This window comes from Lonchura striata, chromosome 18 (genome assembly GCF_046129695.1).
Source record: "Lonchura striata isolate bLonStr1 chromosome 18, bLonStr1.mat, whole genome shotgun sequence".
Lineage (NCBI taxonomy): Eukaryota > Metazoa > Chordata > Aves > Passeriformes > Estrildidae > Lonchura > Lonchura striata.
In genome coordinates, this window is record NC_134620.1 from 10,655,224 (window position 1) to 10,675,312 (window position 20,089).

A 20,089-nucleotide genomic window follows, 5' to 3' on the forward strand; every position below is an offset into this window, starting at 1 on the left:
CTCACCATCAGCAGCCAGATAAGCAGGACCCAACCCCTCGGTGTTTGCTTCACCCTGGACTTATTAGAGCAGCAGGCAAAGCCCATTCTGTTTTCAGCACAACAGTTTATTGATAATCTTTGCTTATCCACTGTATGAATGTTACCAACCTTTGGACAGAGCCAGCCTGCTTCCCCAGGGCCTGTGTCCAGGTAGCCAATGCGTGTAGAAATCATGCACTTCAGGTAGTCTGTAACAAGGCGGGTGTAAAAAATATCTCAGATGTATTTGAAATCTCTGCCTTCTCTTGCAATCGACTCACTGAAAAGTCTGTAAAGAAGTTGTTGGGGGACAGGGCTGGTCCCTCCCGGGCAGGACACAGAGGCAAAGGGTCCTCAGCCAGAGCTGTGAGCATCCACCACACACTGTGCTTTGGGGGGTGTTATAAACCAGCCCCCAGCCCCCAAACAGACCCTGGTGCTGGGGGGCTTCAGGAAAAGCATGGTGGTCCCTGGCTGGGCAGGACCTCAGGGTGGGGCCTCGTTGCTCAGGCTGCAGAATTAACCCCCCTTGAGAACCTGTCCTGTGGCCTCAGGTCCATGGGAGCTGCTGCTGTGTGTGCCTGCCCTGGCTTGAGGAAAGGAGAAGATGGAGCAGCAGAAGGAATGGTAACCTCCTTTCTTCCTACAGACAGACAAAACCCCCATTTCTCTGTTTCTAAACAGCATTAGTGCCCCTGCAGGGCCTCCCAGCTGGGAGCTGGAAAAACTGAGGGTTGCAGATAGAGCTAGGAAGGGATTTGGGCAATTGCTAATGCCCTTGGCCAGACTGAAGAGCACGACTGTGTGTGCTGTCCCCTCAGTAGGGTGGAGGTCGGGGCTCCTGCCTTGCTGGGCTGGCGATGGACTCTGCTCCCTGCCTGGGTGACAAAAGTGGTTTCTGAGGGCAGGAGGGCTGGGGAGCCCTGGCTGGCACATGGAGGAGGAAGCAGGAGCCCCAGGAGGGCTCTTTCTGCCCATCAGACCCAGCCTGGGGGGAGCACGGCGCCCATGGCAGCCCCCAGTGTCCATCTGTCCATCCATCCAGGACCGCAGCCGGGCAGGACAGGCCGGTTGGCTGTTATGGCGTGTGTGTGTGTGTGTGTTGTTCCTTTGATGACCACGAGAAAAATTTTACATTACATTCAAACGAGCACCCTTGGGTTTGTTACTCTACTTCTGAACACTGCAAAACACAGTAGCAACAGAACACGAAGGAGCAGGGGGGCGGCGAGCCCCGGCGGGGCCGAGGCGCCGGCGCTTGGAAAAGAATCCCTGAAGCCAACGATGGAGGAAGGAGATGGGCGCGGATACACGTCACAGTTTCCATTTACAAGACCCCCGGGAGGGAGCACCAAGGCCGTGCGCCGGGAGAGGCCCCGGCCGAGCTGCCCTGAAGCCACCGGGCCGGGCAGTGCCATCATCGTCCCGGCGCGAAGATGAAGTCGAGGGCTTGGCGCTCGGCCGCAGCCACGTTGGGGTGCCACAGGTCCACCATGAACACCACGCGGGGACCTTCCTCCGGGGCACCTGCGGGGATGGAAGCGCGCCGTGAGGGCGGGGAGGCACCTCCCCAGTGCAGCCCCAGTGAACGGCTGCTCACTGGGATGTGGGGCAGGCTCAGGATGCTCTGGGAGGATTCCCGAGGCAGGGCCACTGCGGCCTGCATGGAGCTGTGCTTCCCAATCCCACAGCAGGTTTGATGTGGAAGCAGCAGCTTTTGTTCTCCCACTCTCTCCGCACGCTCCCCTGTGTGGAACAGCTCTGCCTGATGCTTTTATGCCACGGGGCGATTAATGCCGGGTAATCCAGGAGAGCTGGAGCGGAACAGCCTCCGTCAGCTGAGGAGGGAGGAACAATCCCTCAGCACTGAGGAGGGAGGAACAATCCCTCAGCACCGAGCTGCAACAGGGCCAGGGGAGCCGAGGCCGCGGCACCGCAGCCGGAGCTGCCCTGCAGATCTCGGTGATGGAGGAAGATCTGAGCTGCTGTGGCAGGAGGGGATCAAGCAGGCCCTGTGCTGGGCTGGCACGGCTGCAACAGCACCGCCAGCAAGTCAGGATCCAGCGAGCCGTGGGCTGGCTGGGGGCTCCAGGGGTGTGCCAGGATCCCCCAGCACCCTGAGGCAGAGGGAGCGAGTTATGGGGAGCCTGCCATGCCAGGGACAGCGCTGCTCCCACCGGGGCCAGGCCAGCCCCTGAGCCCCACAGAGGCTCCAGCCCTGCTGGGGCAGGAGAAGGACTGGGTGTGGGTGCCTCCCTGACTCGTCCCCAGCACCAGAGGGGACACCATGAGGCCCCCCACACGCTGAACTCACCTTCGTGGAACGCCGTGTGCAGGAAGGAGTCGTCAAAGAGCAGGCACCGGCCCTCAGCCCAGCACTGGGGCTCACCCCCCACCACCAGTTCACAGTTGCTGGGCGTCTTCAGACCTTCAGGCACAAAGAGAGAGGACAGGGAGGGTCAGGCCGTGCCAAGTTCCCTGTGGTGGGGCAGCAGGGAGCAAACAATGAGCTCTGTGTGAGCCCCACGCTGCTGCTGAGGGGCTGCTCCCCTGCAGGGAGTGACCTGAGCCCCAAGCCTGGAGCAGCTCAGCCCCTGCCCCACTCCCTGCCTGCTCCCTCCTGCCTTTTCTCAGTCCCCAGCAAGCTCAGCACCACAGGCACGACTTTCATATCTGGAACAGCTTCCCAGTCCCCAGAGTCCATGGCCCTGAGGTGTGCACAGGGAGCCAGGCTCCTGGGAGAGTTTCCAACTTCAGGACCAAAGGCAGATCCTGCCTGCTCCTTCCTCCAGCCCTGCAGCGATGACCCTGCCCCAGGCAAGGCTGGGGGAGCAGGAATTGTGCTGGGGCTGGAAAATGGGCTCAGCTGTGGCTTTGCCACGATCTCCTCAGGGACCTGCCCCATCCCTCGGTCCCCAGCCAAGGTGCTGCCTCAGGGTGACCCATGGAGCTGCAAGGACAGAAATCTGGGGGAGTCACAAAATGCTCATAGGCAAGCAACTCTGTGAGGGCCACATGAAGGACATTCTTAGAGATAAAATGGGTCTTTTCTTAAAATATCAGCACAAACCAAGGCAGTTTGACAGGGGTTGATCCCATCACCACCATCACCAGGACTGTCACCCCACACAGTGCTGGGGACACTGGAGCTGCTGCAGAGCCATCCTGCCCTGAAGATGCGGCCGTGCTGGAGAAAGGGGTCAGGGCTCACATGGCTCCCGAAGGTAACGATGCAGCAAACGAGCAGGACAGATCCAAGAGCGATGCTAAACCCAGCAAGCACAGCAGGGACTCCCAGCTGCCCGGCAAAGCTGGGACTACAAAGCTGCTGTTTCAAAGGCTGCAAAACCCAAAGCCATTTCCCTGCACAACAGCCTCAGCTGGAGATGCTGGAACGGGGAAGCTGAGCTGCTAGGAGGATGCAGGGAGGGAGCAGCCTGCAGCCCTTCCATCCCACCCACACCCTCAGGATGCTGCCCTGGCCCATGGAAGCTGCCTGTGCCTGGAGTAAATCCTCAGGAGTGATTTGCTCCACTGATGGTTGTGCTGGCTTTGCAGATCCAGCTGCCTGAAAGGGCAGGATGTGTCTTAAACACATCCATGCCCTGGGCACAGCAAGAGCTGCGTTCCCAGCACCAAGGTGGGGGTGCCAGTGTACCCCCGGCCCAGTGCAGAGTCCCAGCACAAGGACAAACAAATGACCCATGTCATTCCTCTGCCCAGGGCATGTGTGCTCCAGGTGAGCCCACCTGAGCCCACTCAGACATCACTGGTTCCTCCCAGGAACCTCTCCCAGCCCCTCATGAGGGGAGCACATCCCCCAGTGCCCCAGAGAGAGGGCTCAGGGACAGGCTTCCTCCTGGCACCAGCAAGGGCAGGTCCCAACTGCACAGCAGCTCCTGGGATCAGCTCTGAAAACAATTGCCATTCCAAACAAATGGCCAGCACTGCCTGGGTGTGTTTACCCGAGCTGTTGGCTGAACAGGCGCGGTTGGTGTTTGCCAGCCGGGCCCGTGCGGTGCCTCCCCCGGCACGGTCGGTGCTGTGCCAGCCCAGCCATCTGTGCCGTGTGGGCTCTCCCCGTCCCTGCCCGCCGAGCAGGGAGCACTGTGCCACCAACCCAGCGCCTGACCCACCACAGGGGACACCCCAGGACCCCCCTGCCCTTGCTTACAGCTTTGCAAACCCCAGAGCAGCATTTCTGCTCCCATCCACCCATGTTCCATGCAGAGCACCCCAGATTCCAGGAGAGGGGAGCTGCCAGTGGCACACACAGCCCTGGAGCAGTGCCCCAGGCTGCCCCACATCCCGGGACGGGAGAGGGACCTGCCTGCAGAGAAGGGGATGTTCAGAGACCCCTATGTAAAATCAGCCCTTTATCACACACTAGCAAGAGTCCACAGCCCTGGGTCAGCAGGAGGAGGAGGTGAAACCCTCCTGCTGCTGATCTGGAGACCGTGGGCATGTCAGGTACCCAGGGACTGTCACCACCAAGGCCCCCAGAACCTCCAAAGCGGAAGAGGTGTCTGAGCCCCAAGAGCACGGGGTGACAGAGACTTTTTTGGGGTTCCTGCACCCAGGCACAGCCGCCACCCTCCGCACCCTCCCCACACACGAACCACGGCGCCGAACACTCACCGAGGTGGCAGCGGATGCGGATGTTGGTGGGCCCGTAGTGCTCGGCGATGACGGTGCCCGGGCTCAGCACAGAGATGCAGGCGTTCCCAAAGACATTGTTGCCAATGCAGGTACGCAGGCTCCCGAGCAAGCGGTACGTCCGTGGGCATCTCCGGCAGTTCCTGGGCACACACATGCCCTGGTTCACCAGGTAGAAGGTGAACCACTCCCCGCTGGGCGTGCTGTTCATTTTCCATCCTTGTGGGAGGCTGCAGTTTGAGAAGGCCTTGTACAGGGTCTCAAACTCGCACAGGATGGTCTGGAAGTTGCGCTCCAGCAACTCCACGTCGTGCTTTTGAGCGTCCCGGGAGAAGTAGGGCGTGGTGGGCAAGTCGGGCAGGAAGAAGACTTCTGGCTTCTGGATGGAGGGCCGGCTGTTGAGGTAGCGGCCCTGCTCGCGGATGCCCTTGTGGATCCTGCCCATGCCGGACCAGGAGTAGCGCTTGGCGTACTCCTGCAGGTTGTGGTAGAGTTTCTGGTTGAGGCCGTCGTGGTGCGAGCAGCGCACGCACTCGGGCGACTGGCAGTACACGAAGCCGTTCTGCACCCCGTTGGCCTCGGCGCTCTGCATCAGCGCGTTCACCGTGGCGTAGGCGCGGGGCTGCTCCCGCCCCACGTGGTAGCAGTACCACACGAACAGGACCAGCAGGCAGGCGACGGCCACCAGGGCCGTGGCGTCGCAGTCGCGGAAAGACTGGATGCCCGTGGCGATGAAATCCCGGAGTCCGTCCAGGGAGCAGCTCCAGTCCATCAGCCACTCCAAAGACATGGTGGTGGTGCTGGGAGCGTGCAGCGGGGCCCGGCGGTCACTGCTCGTGGGGCTCAGGGGCACCCACACCATGCAGCCGGGCCGGGGCGCGGCGGGAAGGGGCTGCCATGGGCGAGCGGAGCGGCGGCTCTGCCCTGCGCTCCCGGGAGCTCTGCATTGGCAGCGGGGCCCGGCAGCACCCCTGGGTCAGCAGCCACGTGGACAGAGAGTCCCTGCCGGTGCTCCTGGGCTCATCATCCTGAAAGGCAGTGCTGGAGGGAGGTTCTGAGGAGAGAAACCCAGAGGTGTTAGGAGAGGGCTGCCCCGCGGGGTCCCTGCTGGGGTCAGTGCACAGGATACAGCTGGAGCTGTGCATTAGGGCTGTGTGGGGCACTGGCTCCTTAGGGAGGGGATTGTGGATAAGGAGCCCAAATCAGCTCATGCTGAGTAAATCCCTCAGTGCTCTCAACAGCATCTTCCACAAATACCCAAATAAAAGGCAATGGGGAGACCCAGACCCAGACCTCATTTCCCACTGACCCAGTGACCACGTCCCCTCCTGCTCGTCCTCCAGTTTCTCTCCTAAGCTGCTGCCTTATCCTGTCTGAAATCTGGCTGCTAAGTGAATATACACTGAGAGTACACACCTCACTGCCCTATCTGGCAGCACATCAGCTTATCCCCTCCATCTCATGGCTCTGAAGTGACTGTCCCTCCAGAGACTGAGCTGTGGGAGAGCCCTGAGCTCAGCCAGCACATGGCCACAGGGCCAGTACATGGCCACAGGAGCAGGTTGGGGTGGTGGCAACAGGGGCAGCTCAAGTCTGATTTCACCAGCTCACTGGTAAGAGCACTGACTCTAAGTAGCAGGATGGGCTTATGAGCCAGGGAAGCCATCCAAACCCTCCCCAGCCCTTCCTGCCAAGGTCCTGCAGCCTCTCAACGTGCATTTCCTTATCAATGGTGATGGAGACGGGCTGCAGATGGGATCTGACCCTACAGCAGAGACGTGCTGCAGGGCTGGAGACCTGGGATTCAGGCAGGGTTACACCCCAGGGAGGAACATCCACACACCCGACTTCCCTCCACCCTACTTCCTTGTAGCATGCTGCCTGCGTGCCCCAACCCAGGATCTGCAGTCCACGTGGCATGCCACAGCCTCCGGGGAATCTCAAGATAACTTTCCTCCATCTCCACGGCTGGCATCCCTCCAGACACTCCCGCTTCTCCCGCCCAGGCCTTGGTTTCCGGGGTGCAACCAACAGAGTCGGTGCCAGGGATGTCCCCTGAGGCCAGCACAGCCCCCGTGCAGGGCTGGAGCACGTTTGGGAAGGAGCAGAGCCCTGGGTGATGTGTATTCAGGGTGGCTCCTGCCCTGCAAAGGGAACTGCTCAGGCACAGCAGCCACGCTGGGTCAGAGCTGAAGGGGAACAGAGCTGGGGGGTCCGACAGCCTCGGGGTCCCCAGGTCAGAGTCACACCCTGCAAGGGCAGCACAGCACAAACACGGCCCCAGTGCTGCCCCAGGGATGCAGGCAACACCTCAGATCCGGGGGAAACCATCAGAGCAACAAGAAATCCAAGCCCCCGTGCCCACACACTGCCAACCTGACCCCAGAGAGCCCGAGAGCCTCGGGCTGCAGAGCCCTGGGGTTCTCTGGGCACAGTTTCCATGGGACCAGCCCAGGAGCTGCCTCCTGTGCCAGCACGGCCACCCCACTGCACACCTGACCAAACCCACCTCCACAGGGGCTGTGCCAGCGCTGGGGCAGGGCCCCAAACATGGGCACAGCTCCCAACACACACCGTGTGACTGGGGCTGCACGGGGCACCCAGTGGGTGCTGTCACCTCCCAGCCACGGCCCTGCACCCAGACAGGTCACACCCAGCACCTCTGGCCTGAGACCCCAGAAAAGGCTGCTCAGCTAAGGATAACGGCAGAGCCATTCCAGGGATCAATTCCACGTTGCACCGAAGTTGTGCAGGACGTGGAGGCGAGCACCGTGCCAGCAGCAGCCGTGTTACATAAGGAAGGCAGAGGCTTCGATGCAGCACAAAGTTGCATCTCGGTGACTCCGTGGTGGCCGCGGCACCTCCTGGAGGCAGCGGGTTCGCTCAGCCCAGCCAGGGGCCCCGGGCCGTGGGCCTGCGGTGACAGGGACGCGTGGCGGGGATGTCCTCGGCTCGGCACGGCTGGTGTCGCCTCTGGGAGCAGCATGAGGAGCGGGAGCCTTGGGATGAGGCGGGATGCCCGCTGCCACTCCGGAACAGGAGCGCTGTGTGCATCCTTCACCCTCTCCCGAGCATGCCACCCCGCCGGCGCCACCAGAGTAAGTGTCACCCGCGCGCCGCTCTCACCCAGTGTGACGGTGTCACCCGGCGTGGCGGCGTCAGCGGGTGTCACCGCTGTGCCCGCATCACCCGGCGTGGCAATGGCACGGCCGTGCCGGTGTCCCATCACCCGCCGGCACCTGCCGCCGCGCCGGCACCCGGCGACGCCGAGCCCCTGCCCCGGCCGCGGGTGGTGGCGGTGGCGGTGGTGAGGGGGGCTCCGTGCCGCGCCCCCGCCGAGCCCCGCCGCCGCCCCTCGCCCCCGCGGCCCCCCCGCGATGCGCTGCGGAGCGCTGCGGTACCGACCTGCCGCCCGCGCCGGGCCGTGCGGGGCCGCGCGGGGCCGCGCTCCCTCCGCGCCGCTCCGCCGCCGCCGCGGACCACAACTCCCAGCAGCCCGGGCAGGAGGGGCCGCGCCGCCCCCGCCGGGACCGCGCCGGGCGGCAGCTGCGGCCCCGGCCCCGCACAGCCCGCCCGCCCCCGCGCCCGCCCCCGCGCCGCGCTCCCGCCCCGCGCCGCCGGGAGGGGCCCGGAGGGGCGGGGGAGCCGCGGGGTTGCGGCACTCGGGAGGGGTCCCCGGCGTGGAGGGGCGGGAGGAGGCGGAGATGGTCCCCGAGGGAGCGCCCATCCCGGCCGCGGGCAGCCCGGGACGCGGGGGCCGGGTGGCGGCGGCGCGGGAGGTGCGGGGGCACCGGGGGTGCAGCGGGACGCGCAGGGACGGTGGCTGCAAGGATTCAGGCACTGGGGGCTGCAGCAGTCTGGGGATGCCGGTCCCAGGGGTGGGAGCACGCAGGGATGCGGCTGCCAAGGGAATGGGGACTGGCTCCAGGGACACAGGCTATTAGGGATGCAGCAGTCGGGATGTGCGGGATTGTGGCTCCAGGGATGCAGGAACACACCCATTCGGGGAGTACTGGCTCCGGAGATCCCGGCCCCTTGTGCTGCAGCCCTCGGGCTGCAGGGGTTGCTTGTCTCCAAGAATAAACGCATCTGGCATGCAGGGGACAGGAGCTCCTAGCGAGGCAATGCCCAAGATGCAGGCAGCCAGGGGATGCCTCAGCGAGGATGTGAGGGTGTGCTGCGGCACCAGGGATGGGGGGGAGACTGTTCCCAGCTTGGAGCGTCCCTTCACAACTCTCAAGTGCTGGTGGAGAAACTGTCGTGAGTCCTCCAGCTTGCCTTTTTCCTCCCCAACCCATTTCCTGTCCCCCTAAACCAATGCTGGGAGCCCCAGGGCACCCAGCGCTCCGATTCTCCCTCCTCCGGCTGAGCTGAGCTGCCCGCGGGCAGACCCCGGGTCCGGGCAGAGCCCTGGCAGTGCTGCCCTGCCCTGCCCTGTGGCAGTGCCAGTGGAGCCGCGTGGGACATGTGTCACCGCCACAGGGCACAAGGAGAGCCCTGCCTTGCTCTGCAGCGCGCATCCTCCCCTGGCACTGCTCAGGGCTCTGGAAGTGGAAGCAGAGCTTCCTGCACAGCCCCTCAGGTGTGCGTGTGCTTCCTCTGAGCAGCTTCACCTCTGGCAGTCCTAAAATGCACTTTGTTTTCCATCCTGGCACTTTTTTTTTTTTTTTTTTTTTTTTTTTTTTTTTTTTTTTTTTTTTTTTTCCTCCTGTTTGCTCCTGCCACTTCCCCGTGCTCCCAGCAGCCCATTCCCCAGCGCGGTGTGCTGCTGCAGGGCGCTGGCAGCGTTGTGTGCTGCAGGGCGAAAGGAACGGGAGTTTTTTCCGCCCTGCTCCTCCCCAGACCCCCCAGGCTCAGGCACAGCTCCTGCTCCTGGCAAACAGCGCATCCTTCTGTCGGCACTCGCTGGCTCCGCGGCTCTGGGCTCTCCCCTCCTTTCTCCCCTGCTGCTTCTGAGCTCTCTGCTGCCTTCTGAGCTCTCTGCTGCCTCTGGACCAGCCCCCCGTTCCCAGCTCTACCACTCATCTCTCCCCTGCAGATCAACCTGGCTTTCAACCTGGAAAGAGACTTTGGAGTGACAGGCCAAGGGGGACTGGCTTGAAATTGAGGTTTAGATGGCACATTGAAAAGAAATTCTTCCCTGGTGAGTGGTGAGGCCATGGCACAGGTTGCCCAGGGAGCTGTTCCATCCCTGGAAGTGAACAAGGGTAGGTTAGATGGGGCTTGGAGCAACGTGGGATAGTGCAAGTGTCCCTGCCCATGGCAGGGGGTTGGAACAAGGTGTGCTTTAAAGGTCCTTTCTAACCCAAACCAATGATTCTGTGATTCCTCAGCACAGGGAAGGCCCCTCCAGGAGCACTGTCCCAGCTCCAGCCAAAACATTCCAGGAAATCCCAGCCCTGGCAGAACACAAGCCCAGTTTTGGCAACAGCTGCAGGAGGACACTGGCAGTGTCTGCCCCAGGAGGACATCTCAGGAAAAAGGAGAAGGAACCACTGGAGCCAGGAGGCTGCCCACAGACTGGGCTCCTGCCAGGGTGTCACTGGCAGAGCTGTGCCAAGTGCATCCCAGGGCTTTTCCCAGGCTTCTGGGCTGGGCAGGGACGCTGTGCCTGACCAAACTGGGCAGGGACGCTGTGCCTGACCAAACTGGGCAGGGATGCTGAGCCTGACCAAACTGGGCAGGGATGCTGAGCCTGACCAAACTGAGCAGGGATGCTGAGCCTGACCAAACTGAGCAGGGATGCTGAGCCTGACCAAACTGAGCAGGGATGCTGAGCCTGACCCGGGATGCTGTTGCCTCACCAGCCTCCAATGCAGCTTGCAAGGCCCTGCTGCTCCATGCCTGACCTCGGGGGCCCCTCAGCCGTGTGGCTGCCGTGGCACGGCCGCGCTGTGCCCCTCACCCGGCCCCAGGCAGGGGGAGGGCGTTGTGGCCGAGGCTGCTGGGCCCAGACAAAGCTCCAAAGCTCCATCCGCAGCACATCGCCTGAGGCCAGAGATTGGCTCCGGCTTTACGTCACCGAGGAGGAACGGCAGCATGAAGGGCTTTCTTTTTTTTTTTTTTCCCTTCATTTTAATTCTCTTGCAATCTCTGTCCAAAAATAACCCAATCTCCCTCCCCCAGGAATGCTCTGCATCAGAGCCTTGGCTCCCTCGCCCCCTGTGCATTAGCCTGGCAGCTGCTGAGCAAAGCCATTATCGATGTCACAGCGTAACCTTGGCTAAAAGCAGGCTTGGGGAGGGCAGCGCTGTTGCATCGTTTTGGGTGAGGAGGGGCAGGGACGGATGGGAGGCTCCAGGTTTTTCCCGGGGCGTGTGTGGGGCGGGGTGGGCTGAGCATCCCCCATCCCTCCGCGCTGCCGGGGACACTGGGGGCTGGGGTATCCCGGCGGGCTGCGCCTTGGCGAGGTGACAGCCACCGTGCTCAGGGTGTCCCCCGCGGGACCTTGGCCTGCCCACAGCTGATGCTGGAGGAAAACCTCGTAGGGGCTCGTTTCTTCCCCCACCGGAGCAGCTCAGCCCGGAGAGGCTCCCAGGGGACACGGGGAGACTCTTCCCACCCAGCCCCGGGATCCTCCCAAGCTGTGCCTGCCTGCTCCGTGTAGGATGCAGCCGCCGTGGAGCCACCTGGGGACAGGGGAGGCAGCCCCCTCTTGTCCCCACGGTGTCCCTCCTGTCCCTGTGATTTTGGAGAGCTGCCAGGTGACAGCCACAGGTTGTTGGGCAGCCGATGGGTGAGCAGGGCACAGGCAGGATGGGTCCCCACAGACCCCCTGCCCAATGGGGTCGGGCTTCCAGGGCTCCCCAAAACTTTCTGTATGTCCTTTGTGACAGGACCAAGGGTCTCCAGTGGGGTCCCAGTGCCTCAGGGCAGCACCCAGACCCCCACCCACTCTGTGAGACATCACTGGGCTGGGCTGGCATGGGAAGGGGCAATGCTGAGTTCAGGGGTACAGGGGGAGCCAGCACTGGCTCCTGTGGGGTGACCCACAGAGGGGTGATGTCCCCAGGGACGTGCCAGGTCACCTCATGTCCCAGCAGGGCTCAGGTGCCTCCACCCACGGCAGCAGGAGGCACTTTGGGGCTGCACCAGGGCAGGACCTGGCACTCAGAGCCAAGCCAGTGGCTTTGGGCCACCATCCCACAGCAGCGTGCCCGGCCCTCACCCTGCCCTGCATGGCTGCAGCCTGCGGCCAGAGTGCCTGCAAACCGATTTCAGACATTTAAAAATACAGAACAATTGTTATCAAGGTTATACTGAACACTAGAGCTTCCCACGGAACTACTTTATCATGTTCAAAAATATTTAATCCCAGCAATTTTCACATTGTTCTTATAAAAACAGACATGTATGAAGGGAAATGAAATGCTTCGTACATTTTTTTTGGCACATTTTTTTTTCTCTTTTTTTTTTCTCCTCTTTTTTTTTTTTTTTAACCGTTACAAATTACAAACACACATTCGTTGTTTTGAAAGGAAAACCCCTAAATCCCAGCTGTACACCGCAGAGCTGCACCAACCACCCCGAGCTCACCCAGCCTCCCGCGCTTGCGATTGCTCTACAAGGACAAAAGAAGGACACCAGCAGCCAAGGACGTGGCGGTGGCTTCGCTGCCCTCCCCAGGGGCTGGCTGGGACACAATGGGGACAGTGGTGGCCCTTTGGGGTCCGTGTCCCCACCGCTGTGCGGCTCTGGCAGGGCTGATGCAGTGAAGGAGTGCAGGGGATGGCAAAGGCGGGGCTGAGGGGCCGATTCCTGCCTGTTCTGCTCCCCACGGATCTCCTGTGCTGAAGCCTCCACACATCCCACCTGCCTCTGCTTCCCAACACCTCCACCTTCATCCCCTGCCCGCCTGGGGGACCCAGCCAGGTGTGGATCCGGGACGTGAGGGGTGGGCAGCACAGCCCAGCCCGCCGAGACCCCTGGTGCAGCAGGAGCCAGGGAGCCCAGCCCATCCTGCTTACCCTGAGATGCTGCCGGGGGGCAGAGAGCGACCCTCGGGGTGCTCCTGGCAGGGTGATGGGAAATGCTGCTGGAGAGGAGCAACGGGCAGAGGGCAGAGAGCCACCAGGGTGGCTTCCAGGGCTCCCAGCTGCGCTGGGCTGACGGCTCGGTGGCACTGGGTTGGTGCTTCTCCACTGAGCATCACCCCGGAGTTCTGCCTCTCCACATCCAAAGCCAAGTGGGAAAAGAAAGCAGCACGTACCTCGTGTGTGCCAGGCTGTCCCCGCTCTCCTGAGCCCTGCAGCGAGGACAGTCCCTGTGCCAGTGCCCCCCGAGCCCCCCGGGGCAGGGTCTCGCTCTGGGAGCCGGGAGCTGCAGGGTGGGAGCCTGTGGGGGACCCTCAGCTCCCAGCAATCAACCGCAGGCTCTTGCAATGGAGACATCTTTAATTTTTAACAACATCAGAACCGCAAAAATCCCCCTGCGTCCGTGTGGGCAGCGCCGAGGGATGCACCGCCATGGAGGGGGACATTCTGCCATGGAGGGGGACGTTCTGCCACGGAGGGGGACGTTCTGCCACGGAGGGGGACACAGCAGTGTCCCCGTGCCCCCCTGGCCTCACCAGGACCCAGCTCTGCCCCGGCTCCAGCTGCTGCCTGTGCCCAGGGCTGAGCAGCACACCTATCGCAGTTTAAATAGAATAAATACAGTGAAGAAAACAGTAAAATCTTCAAAAGAGAGGCAAAAGGAAAGACAACAGCAGGTCCGGGGGTCCAACCAAACTCCACGTGGTCTCTGGATTAGTTACTGAGGAAGTTCTATGAGAGCACATTAAGTTCGCTGCTGGAGACTCTCTTACCGCTGTCCTTATATCGAAACCTCGTATTCTCGTGTTTCCTGCAAGCAAGGGAAAGCCAGTTGAGGGCAGCAGCTGCATTTCAGGATCATCTCCCCATTCGCAGGCAGCGAGAGAGATCCTGGGTGTTGTTTTGTTCCCCGGGGAGTGCTGCCCTCGCATCCAGGACGCCTCAGCCCCCTGTGCCTCCCAACGCACACGGATGGACTCGTGTCCCAGCCTGGGTTGGCTCATCCCGTGGCTGCCCAACCAGCCAAGCCCCTCAAGAGTGTCCCTAGGGAGGACAGGCACGGCTGGACTCACCCCTGTCTCATAAATCGGGTTGTCAAACTCCGTTTCTACCGTGATCTGGCTGTAGGGGTGGGAGTACATGAGGGGCAGGCGGAGACTGGAGTAGTACCGACACCTGCGGGAGAGGCGGAGCCACGGATGATTCCAGAAATTCCAGAACCGCATCCCTCCGCTCCAGCTCCTCCCAGCGCCCCGGGCACCCCGGAGCATCCCCGGCACCGTGCCCGGGGCGTGTGGCTGCCGAGGGCGATGCCAGCCGGCCCTGGCCGTGCCCCCCGCTCTGTGCCAGCCCCTGCAGCCCCACCTGGTGAGATAGATGTACGCTCCTCCCAGCAGCAGGGAGATGATCAGCACCGGGATGAAGATGGCCAAGGCCATATTTCCCCCCTCGAGCGACGTCTCTGCAGCAGCTTCTGCTACTGAAAGGACAAGATCTGTTATGCTGGCATTTGCAGGCACCGTGTGATCCCCCTCTCTGCTTCTCCCCCTCCTCCCAGGCTCCACCACACATCCAGGAAACCCACGTCACTCACCTTCGAGAGCATGTTCAAAGCTGTCTTGGTTCACTGGAAGAGAGATGGAGAGTTACTGCTCTGCAGCTGGGTTTGACTGGGTGCTGGCAGCTGTTGCCTGCTGGGAATCCCAAACCTGGGATCTCCTGCCCAATTTGGTCCCAAACCATGCTCTGAACTCCCAGTTTTTAATAAGCTCTTGGTGTCTGTAAGCATGTGACCAGGACTGAGCAGGCTGGGCTGAGCAGAGCCCAGATCCAGAGAAACTCCAGCTCTCAGCTGAATTCAGCTCCCAGCCAGGGCTACAGCCAGACCAAGGTCCCTGGGCTGTCCAGGTTGGGGACAGAGGTGTTGGCTGTCCCCTTGCCCCCCTCCCTTCCCTGTTACCTTTGCAGATGGGCAGGGGGCCACTCCAGTGGGATGGCTGGCCCAGGATGCATTTGATGGTCACCTCCCCCATGAGTTCAAAGCCTTCATAGCACATGAAGGTCAGGGACTCTCCTGGCAGGTAGAGGCGCTTATAAAGAATTTGGTACCCATTTTCTGGCAGCCCTGGGTTGTCACAGGCCAGTGACTCCTCAGCTGAAAGGGAATGAAACACATCCAGGGTAAGCCTGGGGGAGAGAAGGAGCCTAGGGGCAGTGAGGAAGCACCCAAGCTCTCACCCCACTCTGCTTCCAGATAGTTCAAAGATCTGCACCACCCCCCACAGCTGGGCAGGGTCCTGGCTGCAGGAAAGTGCTGCCCAGAACCCCCAGAGAGGAGCTGGACTGCAGGGGAGCAGGAGAGACCACGCAGACTTACAGACGCAGTGCGGGAGGCGCGAGGTCCAGATGGGGGTCCCAGTCTCGCGGCTGTAGCAGGTGAGCAGGGAGCTGCCCTCCAGCACGAAGCCGGGGTTGCAGGTGTACTGGATGGTGGTGCCCACCAGCAGCACCGGGTCCGAGATGAGGCGTGTGGAGTGCTCCACCTCCCCCGGGTCCGTGCAGTACATAACTGGGGAGAGAGCATGGCTGAGGGGAGCCCCTCGAAGCGGGAGCACCTTGGAGCAGGAGCCCCTTGGAGCTGGGAGCCCCTTGGAGCAGGAGCACCTTGGATCTGGGAGCCCCTTGGAGCTGGGAGCCCCTCAGAGCTGGGAGCCCCTTGGAGCTGGAGCCCCTAGGAGCTGGGAGCCCCTCAGATTTGGGAGCCCCTCGGAGCTGGGAGCCCCTTGGAGCAGGACCAGCGCTGTTACAGGGAGTGGGACAGGGTCAGCAGCACCTTCCTGCAGGGCACTCACTCTTTTCACAGAAAGGGGGGTCGCTGCTCCAGCTGAGGTCCCACTGGCAGGTGAGGGTGTCGCTGCCCACGATGTCGTAGCCCGGGTCACACTGGTAGGTGATCTTGGCCCCCCTCACCAGCTCTGTGTGTGACGTGGTCTTCCAGCCGTTCTGGATCTCGGGCAGGTCAGAGCAGGAGTCGTTGCGGGACACCTCTGCAGCCAAGAGGGATTCTGGCTGTCACCCACCCAGCAGGACCCACGGCACAGCCCTCCCCAGAGCCACCCCGGCTGGACACACGGCTCTTCCTGAGGGCATGTCCCTCCCCACAGCTCTCCATATGGCACAGCTGGTCTGCCCTGGGCACAGGGAAAGGGCAGCAGTGGGGGAGAGGAGCTCTTTGAGGCCTGCCCAGCCCTGACCCTACAGAGCTGGTGAAAATGGGGCAGTGTCTGTGCTGGGGTCGGGATAACCTGGGAGCACCAGGCTCAGCTCCAGGAGAGGTGCCAGCGCCAGGGTCACAGCACAGCTGGTTTGCTCACGGGAGGATTTGCTCCCTGCTTCCCCCAGGCTGGTTTGCTCAGGTGGGGGGTTGTGCCCTGCCCTCCCCAGCCCCGTGTGCTGCAGAGCACCGAGGAGGGCCCTGCAGCCTCCCAGGTGCTCTGCATTGCAGCTCGCTCTGTTTGTCGTAGCCAGGGCTGTCAGCAGTGCCAGGAAAACATGCCTGGAAGGAGTCAGGCACGGGAAGCAGCGGGGGGAGAGGCAGCCGTGGGGATGGAACGCCTCTGTCAGTCCTTGTCCCTGCCGTGGGCACCCACAGCCCCAGGCTGGCAGGCACAGCTGCCCCGAAGGATGGTGGAACAGATGTTCTGCAGGAGCTGCTCTGGAGCACAGAGATGGGAACATCCATCCCACCCAGGGACCGGCTGCAGTGACCACCCGTGCCTGACAGGGTGTCTGAGGATCCTGCATCCCTGTTTCCAGCAATTTCTTTCCCTCTGGGCCAGACCAGGGCTAGCAGGGACCAAACCCACCTTGCTGCCAGCCTGAAGGAGGGGACATATACAGGGACACCCCAGAAATGACTGACCCAGAGACCTGCAGCTGGACTGGGGGTTCTGCAGGAGGTTCAGGGTGGGATGAGAAGGAGGTGCTGGTGCCACAGTGACTCTCCCTGCTTCCGGCCCCTGCACCTGGACACGTCCTGACACCAGCACCCTGCTCCCCATACCTATATAGTTCATGATGAATCCTTGCCCCTTGCCAAAGATGAGCCCAGCAGGGTCCGAGTGGAACTGGATGGCGAGGTCGGGGCTGGAGGAGTAGAGCTTCTGGGGGCCGCTGCTGCCCACGTACTGCCCCAGGATGCGGGAGGAGAGCTCGTCCCCGTCGTAGATGGTGAGGATGTCGCTGTTGGTGATGTTCAGGCTGAGAGGAGAGTTTGGTTAAAGAGCAGCGTGTTCCGGGAGCCCAGGCAGGACACAGAATGTCCCCTCAGGGGGCAGCCAGGTGTCCTCCCTCCGGGTCAGCTCCCTCCGGCGGTTCCCGGCACCCCGCGCTTGGAAGTGCCGGTCCCGGCGGAGCCGCGCTCGTCCCCGCGGCCACCAGAGCGCAGTGGCGGCCCGCGGATGGCGGGGACAGCCGGGGACACCGGGCAGGGATGGCTGCAGCCTCTCTCCACCCCGGGAATGCGGCTGCGGAGCCGAAGGGGATGGAGGGACTCGCTGCTCTCCCCCCGCTCCAAGGCCAAGGGCAGGGGATGGAGGCACACGCCGGGGGACGCACAGCTCTGGTGTCGGGAGGATTCTCTGCGTGCCCGGGGCTGGCAGCGTGGGAGAACGATCACATCGACCCCAAGGGTGGGCATTGACACCCCTGTCCACGCCCCAGCCAGGCTCCCCAGGGCTGCGAGCACAGCCAGCACCAGCGCCGGGTGGCACAGGAGGGACTGGGGCAGGGACAGCCCTTCCCTGGGAGAGGAGAGCACCGGGATGCTCCTAGCCACACAGGAGATGCCTGAGCTGATCCCCAAACGTTTTATTAGGAATGTTCTTGGAGGGAGCCCAGCTAATCCCCGTGGCAAGCTGACATTTGTAGTAAATCTCTGCTTTCTGTCAAACACGATTTTCTCAGTGACATTTATGCCTGATGACTTCAAATCACTTGGCCTCCAGTTCTGCTCAGCCCCAGCACCCACAGAGCTGGGAGAGGTGTGCTGGGAGCTCCGACTTGGGATTTTATGGGGAGCTTTAATATCTTTATGACTCTAAGCCTCTGCTTGAAACATGTCCTCCTCTTGAAAACCCAAAATAGCATCAAAGGATGCTCCCGCTGCAGCAGCAGCATTACCATGCCAAGAACTCTCAGCCTGGCACTGGATCCCATTCCCCTCTGACCCCAGCACATTCAGCCTGGGCTTGCTGAGTGGCTCTGCTCCCTTAGTGCCTGTATTTCACATTCAGCCCAAAGACTGAGCTCTTTCCATCCCATGGATGCCTCTGGGCTCTCCTAACCCTGGATGACCCAGCTCCTGACTGTGCCACCCCACTAGTGCATGGCCATGTGCTGCTGAGGCACTGCTCCCTGTGGAGAATTCCAAAGCCATTGGAGCAGCAATTCACTGCTGCTGTGAACTCAGAGAGCACCACTCAGTCCTGCCCAGGGTGCCAAGTGCATCAAAGGGGATTATGGAGGCTCTGAGAGGGAGAACAGGGCATGGCAAGGCTCTTCCCTGTGAGGGTGGCGAGGGCCTAGCACAGGTTGCCTGGAGAAGCTGTGGCTGCCCCATCATTAGAAGTGTCCAAGGCCAGGCTGGAAGGGGTTTGGATGACCCTTGGATAGTGGAAGGTGTCCCTGCCCATGGGAGATCAACTCTAAGGTCCCTCCCACCCAAACTCATCTGGAATTCTGCGATTCCACAGCGGATGCGAGGATACTGCAGCAAAATGAGCACTGCTGGGGCAGAGACAGACACTGAGCTCCTGGGCTACTCACAGCTGGATGTCCAGGAAGAGCCGCTTCTCCTCGCCCACGTGGATCCTCCAGATGCAATCCTCCCCCTCCGTGTAGGGCTCCGGCCAGTTGGGGGACAGGATCACCCCAGCCACGGCACTCAGCTCCCCTCCACACGTGGCTGTGGGGGCAAGGGGCAGGCAGGGCTCAGCGGGGAGCCAGGGGTGAAACGTAAATTTTATTAAAGAATTTAGAGGTTTTAGAGGAGCTAAGATTTTAGTTAGAGAGAAGCCTTACTAGAGTTAATTGAAATAAATGAGTGGGCCTTGATGAAGTTAAGAGTTAGTAGTTAACTAATAATTGATTGCTTGTCAGCACAATGTTTAGCTAGCTGGGTTTATAATGAAGAATATTCCAACTGACAAATAGCTTTTAGGAACATAAGACAATTGTGGGCCTCCTCTGTTCTGAAACCAATTGAAGACAAGGAATGGGAGTTCTACCAAGAGTTCATTTGTCATATTTGCATTGAAAAGATAGAAAGGTCAGAAGGAGGAAGACTTCATTGACTTCCTCATTTTGGGACCCCTCCCCATGAAAGGGACACTCACCCATTTCAAGGAACAAACTACACATGCTGAATGGCTTTTGGAGTGATTAGCATGTGAAGTGGGGAATGGGAGGTACCAAAATTTTGAATATTTTGGGTATTCAATACTTGTATGGATAAAAGGACTCTGTAATCACCTGGAAGCTGCGGTGTGGATTTGGGAGCGATCCCACACACAATAAGCACACACTTTCTAACTTTAAACTGTTAGAGAGTTTTTGTCTGTCACAGCTGGATATCGGCACTAGATCAATATCCATATTTTTTACTAAATCAGGGTGTCACCCCACAGCCAGCAGCGCCCACGGGCAGGACTGACCTCGGCACAGCGGCTCCGTGTCGTTCCAGTAGGGGTCCCTCATGTTGATGCACTCGATGACGGCAGGGCCCTGCTCCAGGGAGTGCCCGGGGTCACAGGTGAACTCCACGGTGGTGCCCAGGTTGTAGGTGGGGTCGGAGGTGGTGAAATTCCCATTCTGGATGTAGGGCTCGTAGCAGTGGCCCCGCTCAAAGGCTGGAAGAGATCCCTGTTAGCTGTAGGGACACGGAGCTCCTCCCTTCTCACTGAGCTTCCCCAGGCCCTGCTGGTGTCCCCATGAGAACCCAACCCCTGCATCCCCACCTGCATGGATGGCCTCTGCTACGGGGTGTTTTACAGGCAATTAGGATTTACAACAATTTATCTGTTCTGAGCCACGCCGGCCTAACCAAACCCCACTCCCATGGTGGTTCAGCACTAGGGATGTGCTCAGGGCACTGTGCTTCCCAAGCCATGCACCCTGGGGCTGCTCAGGGCTCCTGGGGGAACGATCCTGCAGTGGGACCCACTTCAGTGACAAGGGGAGCTACAGAGGTGTTACAGTGCGCTCAGGCCATGTTTCCCCCATTCCCTGGGACCCCTGTGACTCTGATCAGATGAGCCTGGTCTCCTTCATGCCCCAATGGGGTTGGTGGAGAGCCAGAGAAGCCCTCCCTGTCCAGAGCCT

General features: G+C 61.2%; 2 protein-coding genes across 4 annotated transcripts in view; both read right to left on the reverse strand.

The window, feature by feature from the left end:
- Positions 1–85: 85 nt before the first annotated feature.
- Positions 86–8,153, reverse strand: ASPHD2 (aspartate beta-hydroxylase domain containing 2). 2 transcript variants are annotated; one of them, XM_021544715.2, is made up of 4 exons: positions 8,082–8,153; positions 4,659–5,730; positions 2,335–2,448; positions 86–1,547 (listed from the first exon to the last, which is right to left on the reverse strand). In XM_021544715.2, the coding sequence occupies exons 2-4, from the start codon at positions 5,536–5,538 to the stop codon at positions 1,438–1,440; spliced, it is 1,104 nt and encodes a 367-aa protein (XP_021400390.2). In that variant the 5' UTR covers positions 5,539–5,730; positions 8,082–8,153; the 3' UTR covers positions 86–1,437. The 2 variants fall into 2 exon arrangements, with proteins under 2 accessions (XP_021400390.2, XP_021400392.2); XM_021544717.2 differs by lacking the exon at positions 8,082–8,153 and adding an exon at positions 7,803–7,823.
- A 3,808-nt stretch (positions 8,154–11,961) lies between these two features.
- The window catches only part of SEZ6L (seizure related 6 homolog like), a 39,161-nt gene continuing 31,033 nt past the window's right edge, over positions 11,962–20,089 (reverse strand). Inside the window, exons 8-17 of one of the 2 annotated variants that reach the window (XM_021544714.3) lie at positions 19,423–19,617; positions 18,536–18,674; positions 16,773–16,969; positions 15,562–15,756; positions 15,087–15,278; positions 14,670–14,864; positions 14,304–14,336; positions 14,075–14,186; positions 13,783–13,885; positions 11,962–13,520 (exon numbers count right to left, since the gene is read on the reverse strand). In XM_021544714.3, the coding sequence (XP_021400389.2) occupies positions 13,491–13,520; positions 13,783–13,885; positions 14,075–14,186; positions 14,304–14,336; positions 14,670–14,864; positions 15,087–15,278; positions 15,562–15,756; positions 16,773–16,969; positions 18,536–18,674; positions 19,423–19,617 (1,391 nt within the window). In that variant the 3' untranslated portion in view covers positions 11,962–13,490. Of the gene's footprint in view, positions 13,521–13,782; positions 13,886–14,074; positions 14,190–14,303; positions 14,337–14,669; positions 14,865–15,086; positions 15,279–15,561; positions 15,757–16,772; positions 16,970–18,535; positions 18,675–19,422; positions 19,618–20,089 lie in introns of both variants that reach the window. The other variant, XM_021544713.3, reaches the window with a different exon arrangement.

Bases quoted from the DNA above. Each gene is read 5' to 3' on its own strand.
- ASPHD2 (XM_021544715.2), bottom strand. From the start codon at position 5,538: ATGGTGTGGGTGCCCCTGAGCCCCACGAGCAGTGACCGCCGGGCCCCG. The intron at 2,449-4,658 runs GTGAGTGTTCGG...TTGTGCCTGAAG, and splicing joins CCGCATCCGCTGCCACCTCG to GTCTGAAGACGCCCAGCAAC. The intron at 1,548-2,334 runs GTGAGTTCAGCG...CCATCCCCGCAG, and splicing joins GCACACGGCGTTCCACGAAG to GTGCCCCGGAGGAAGGTCCC.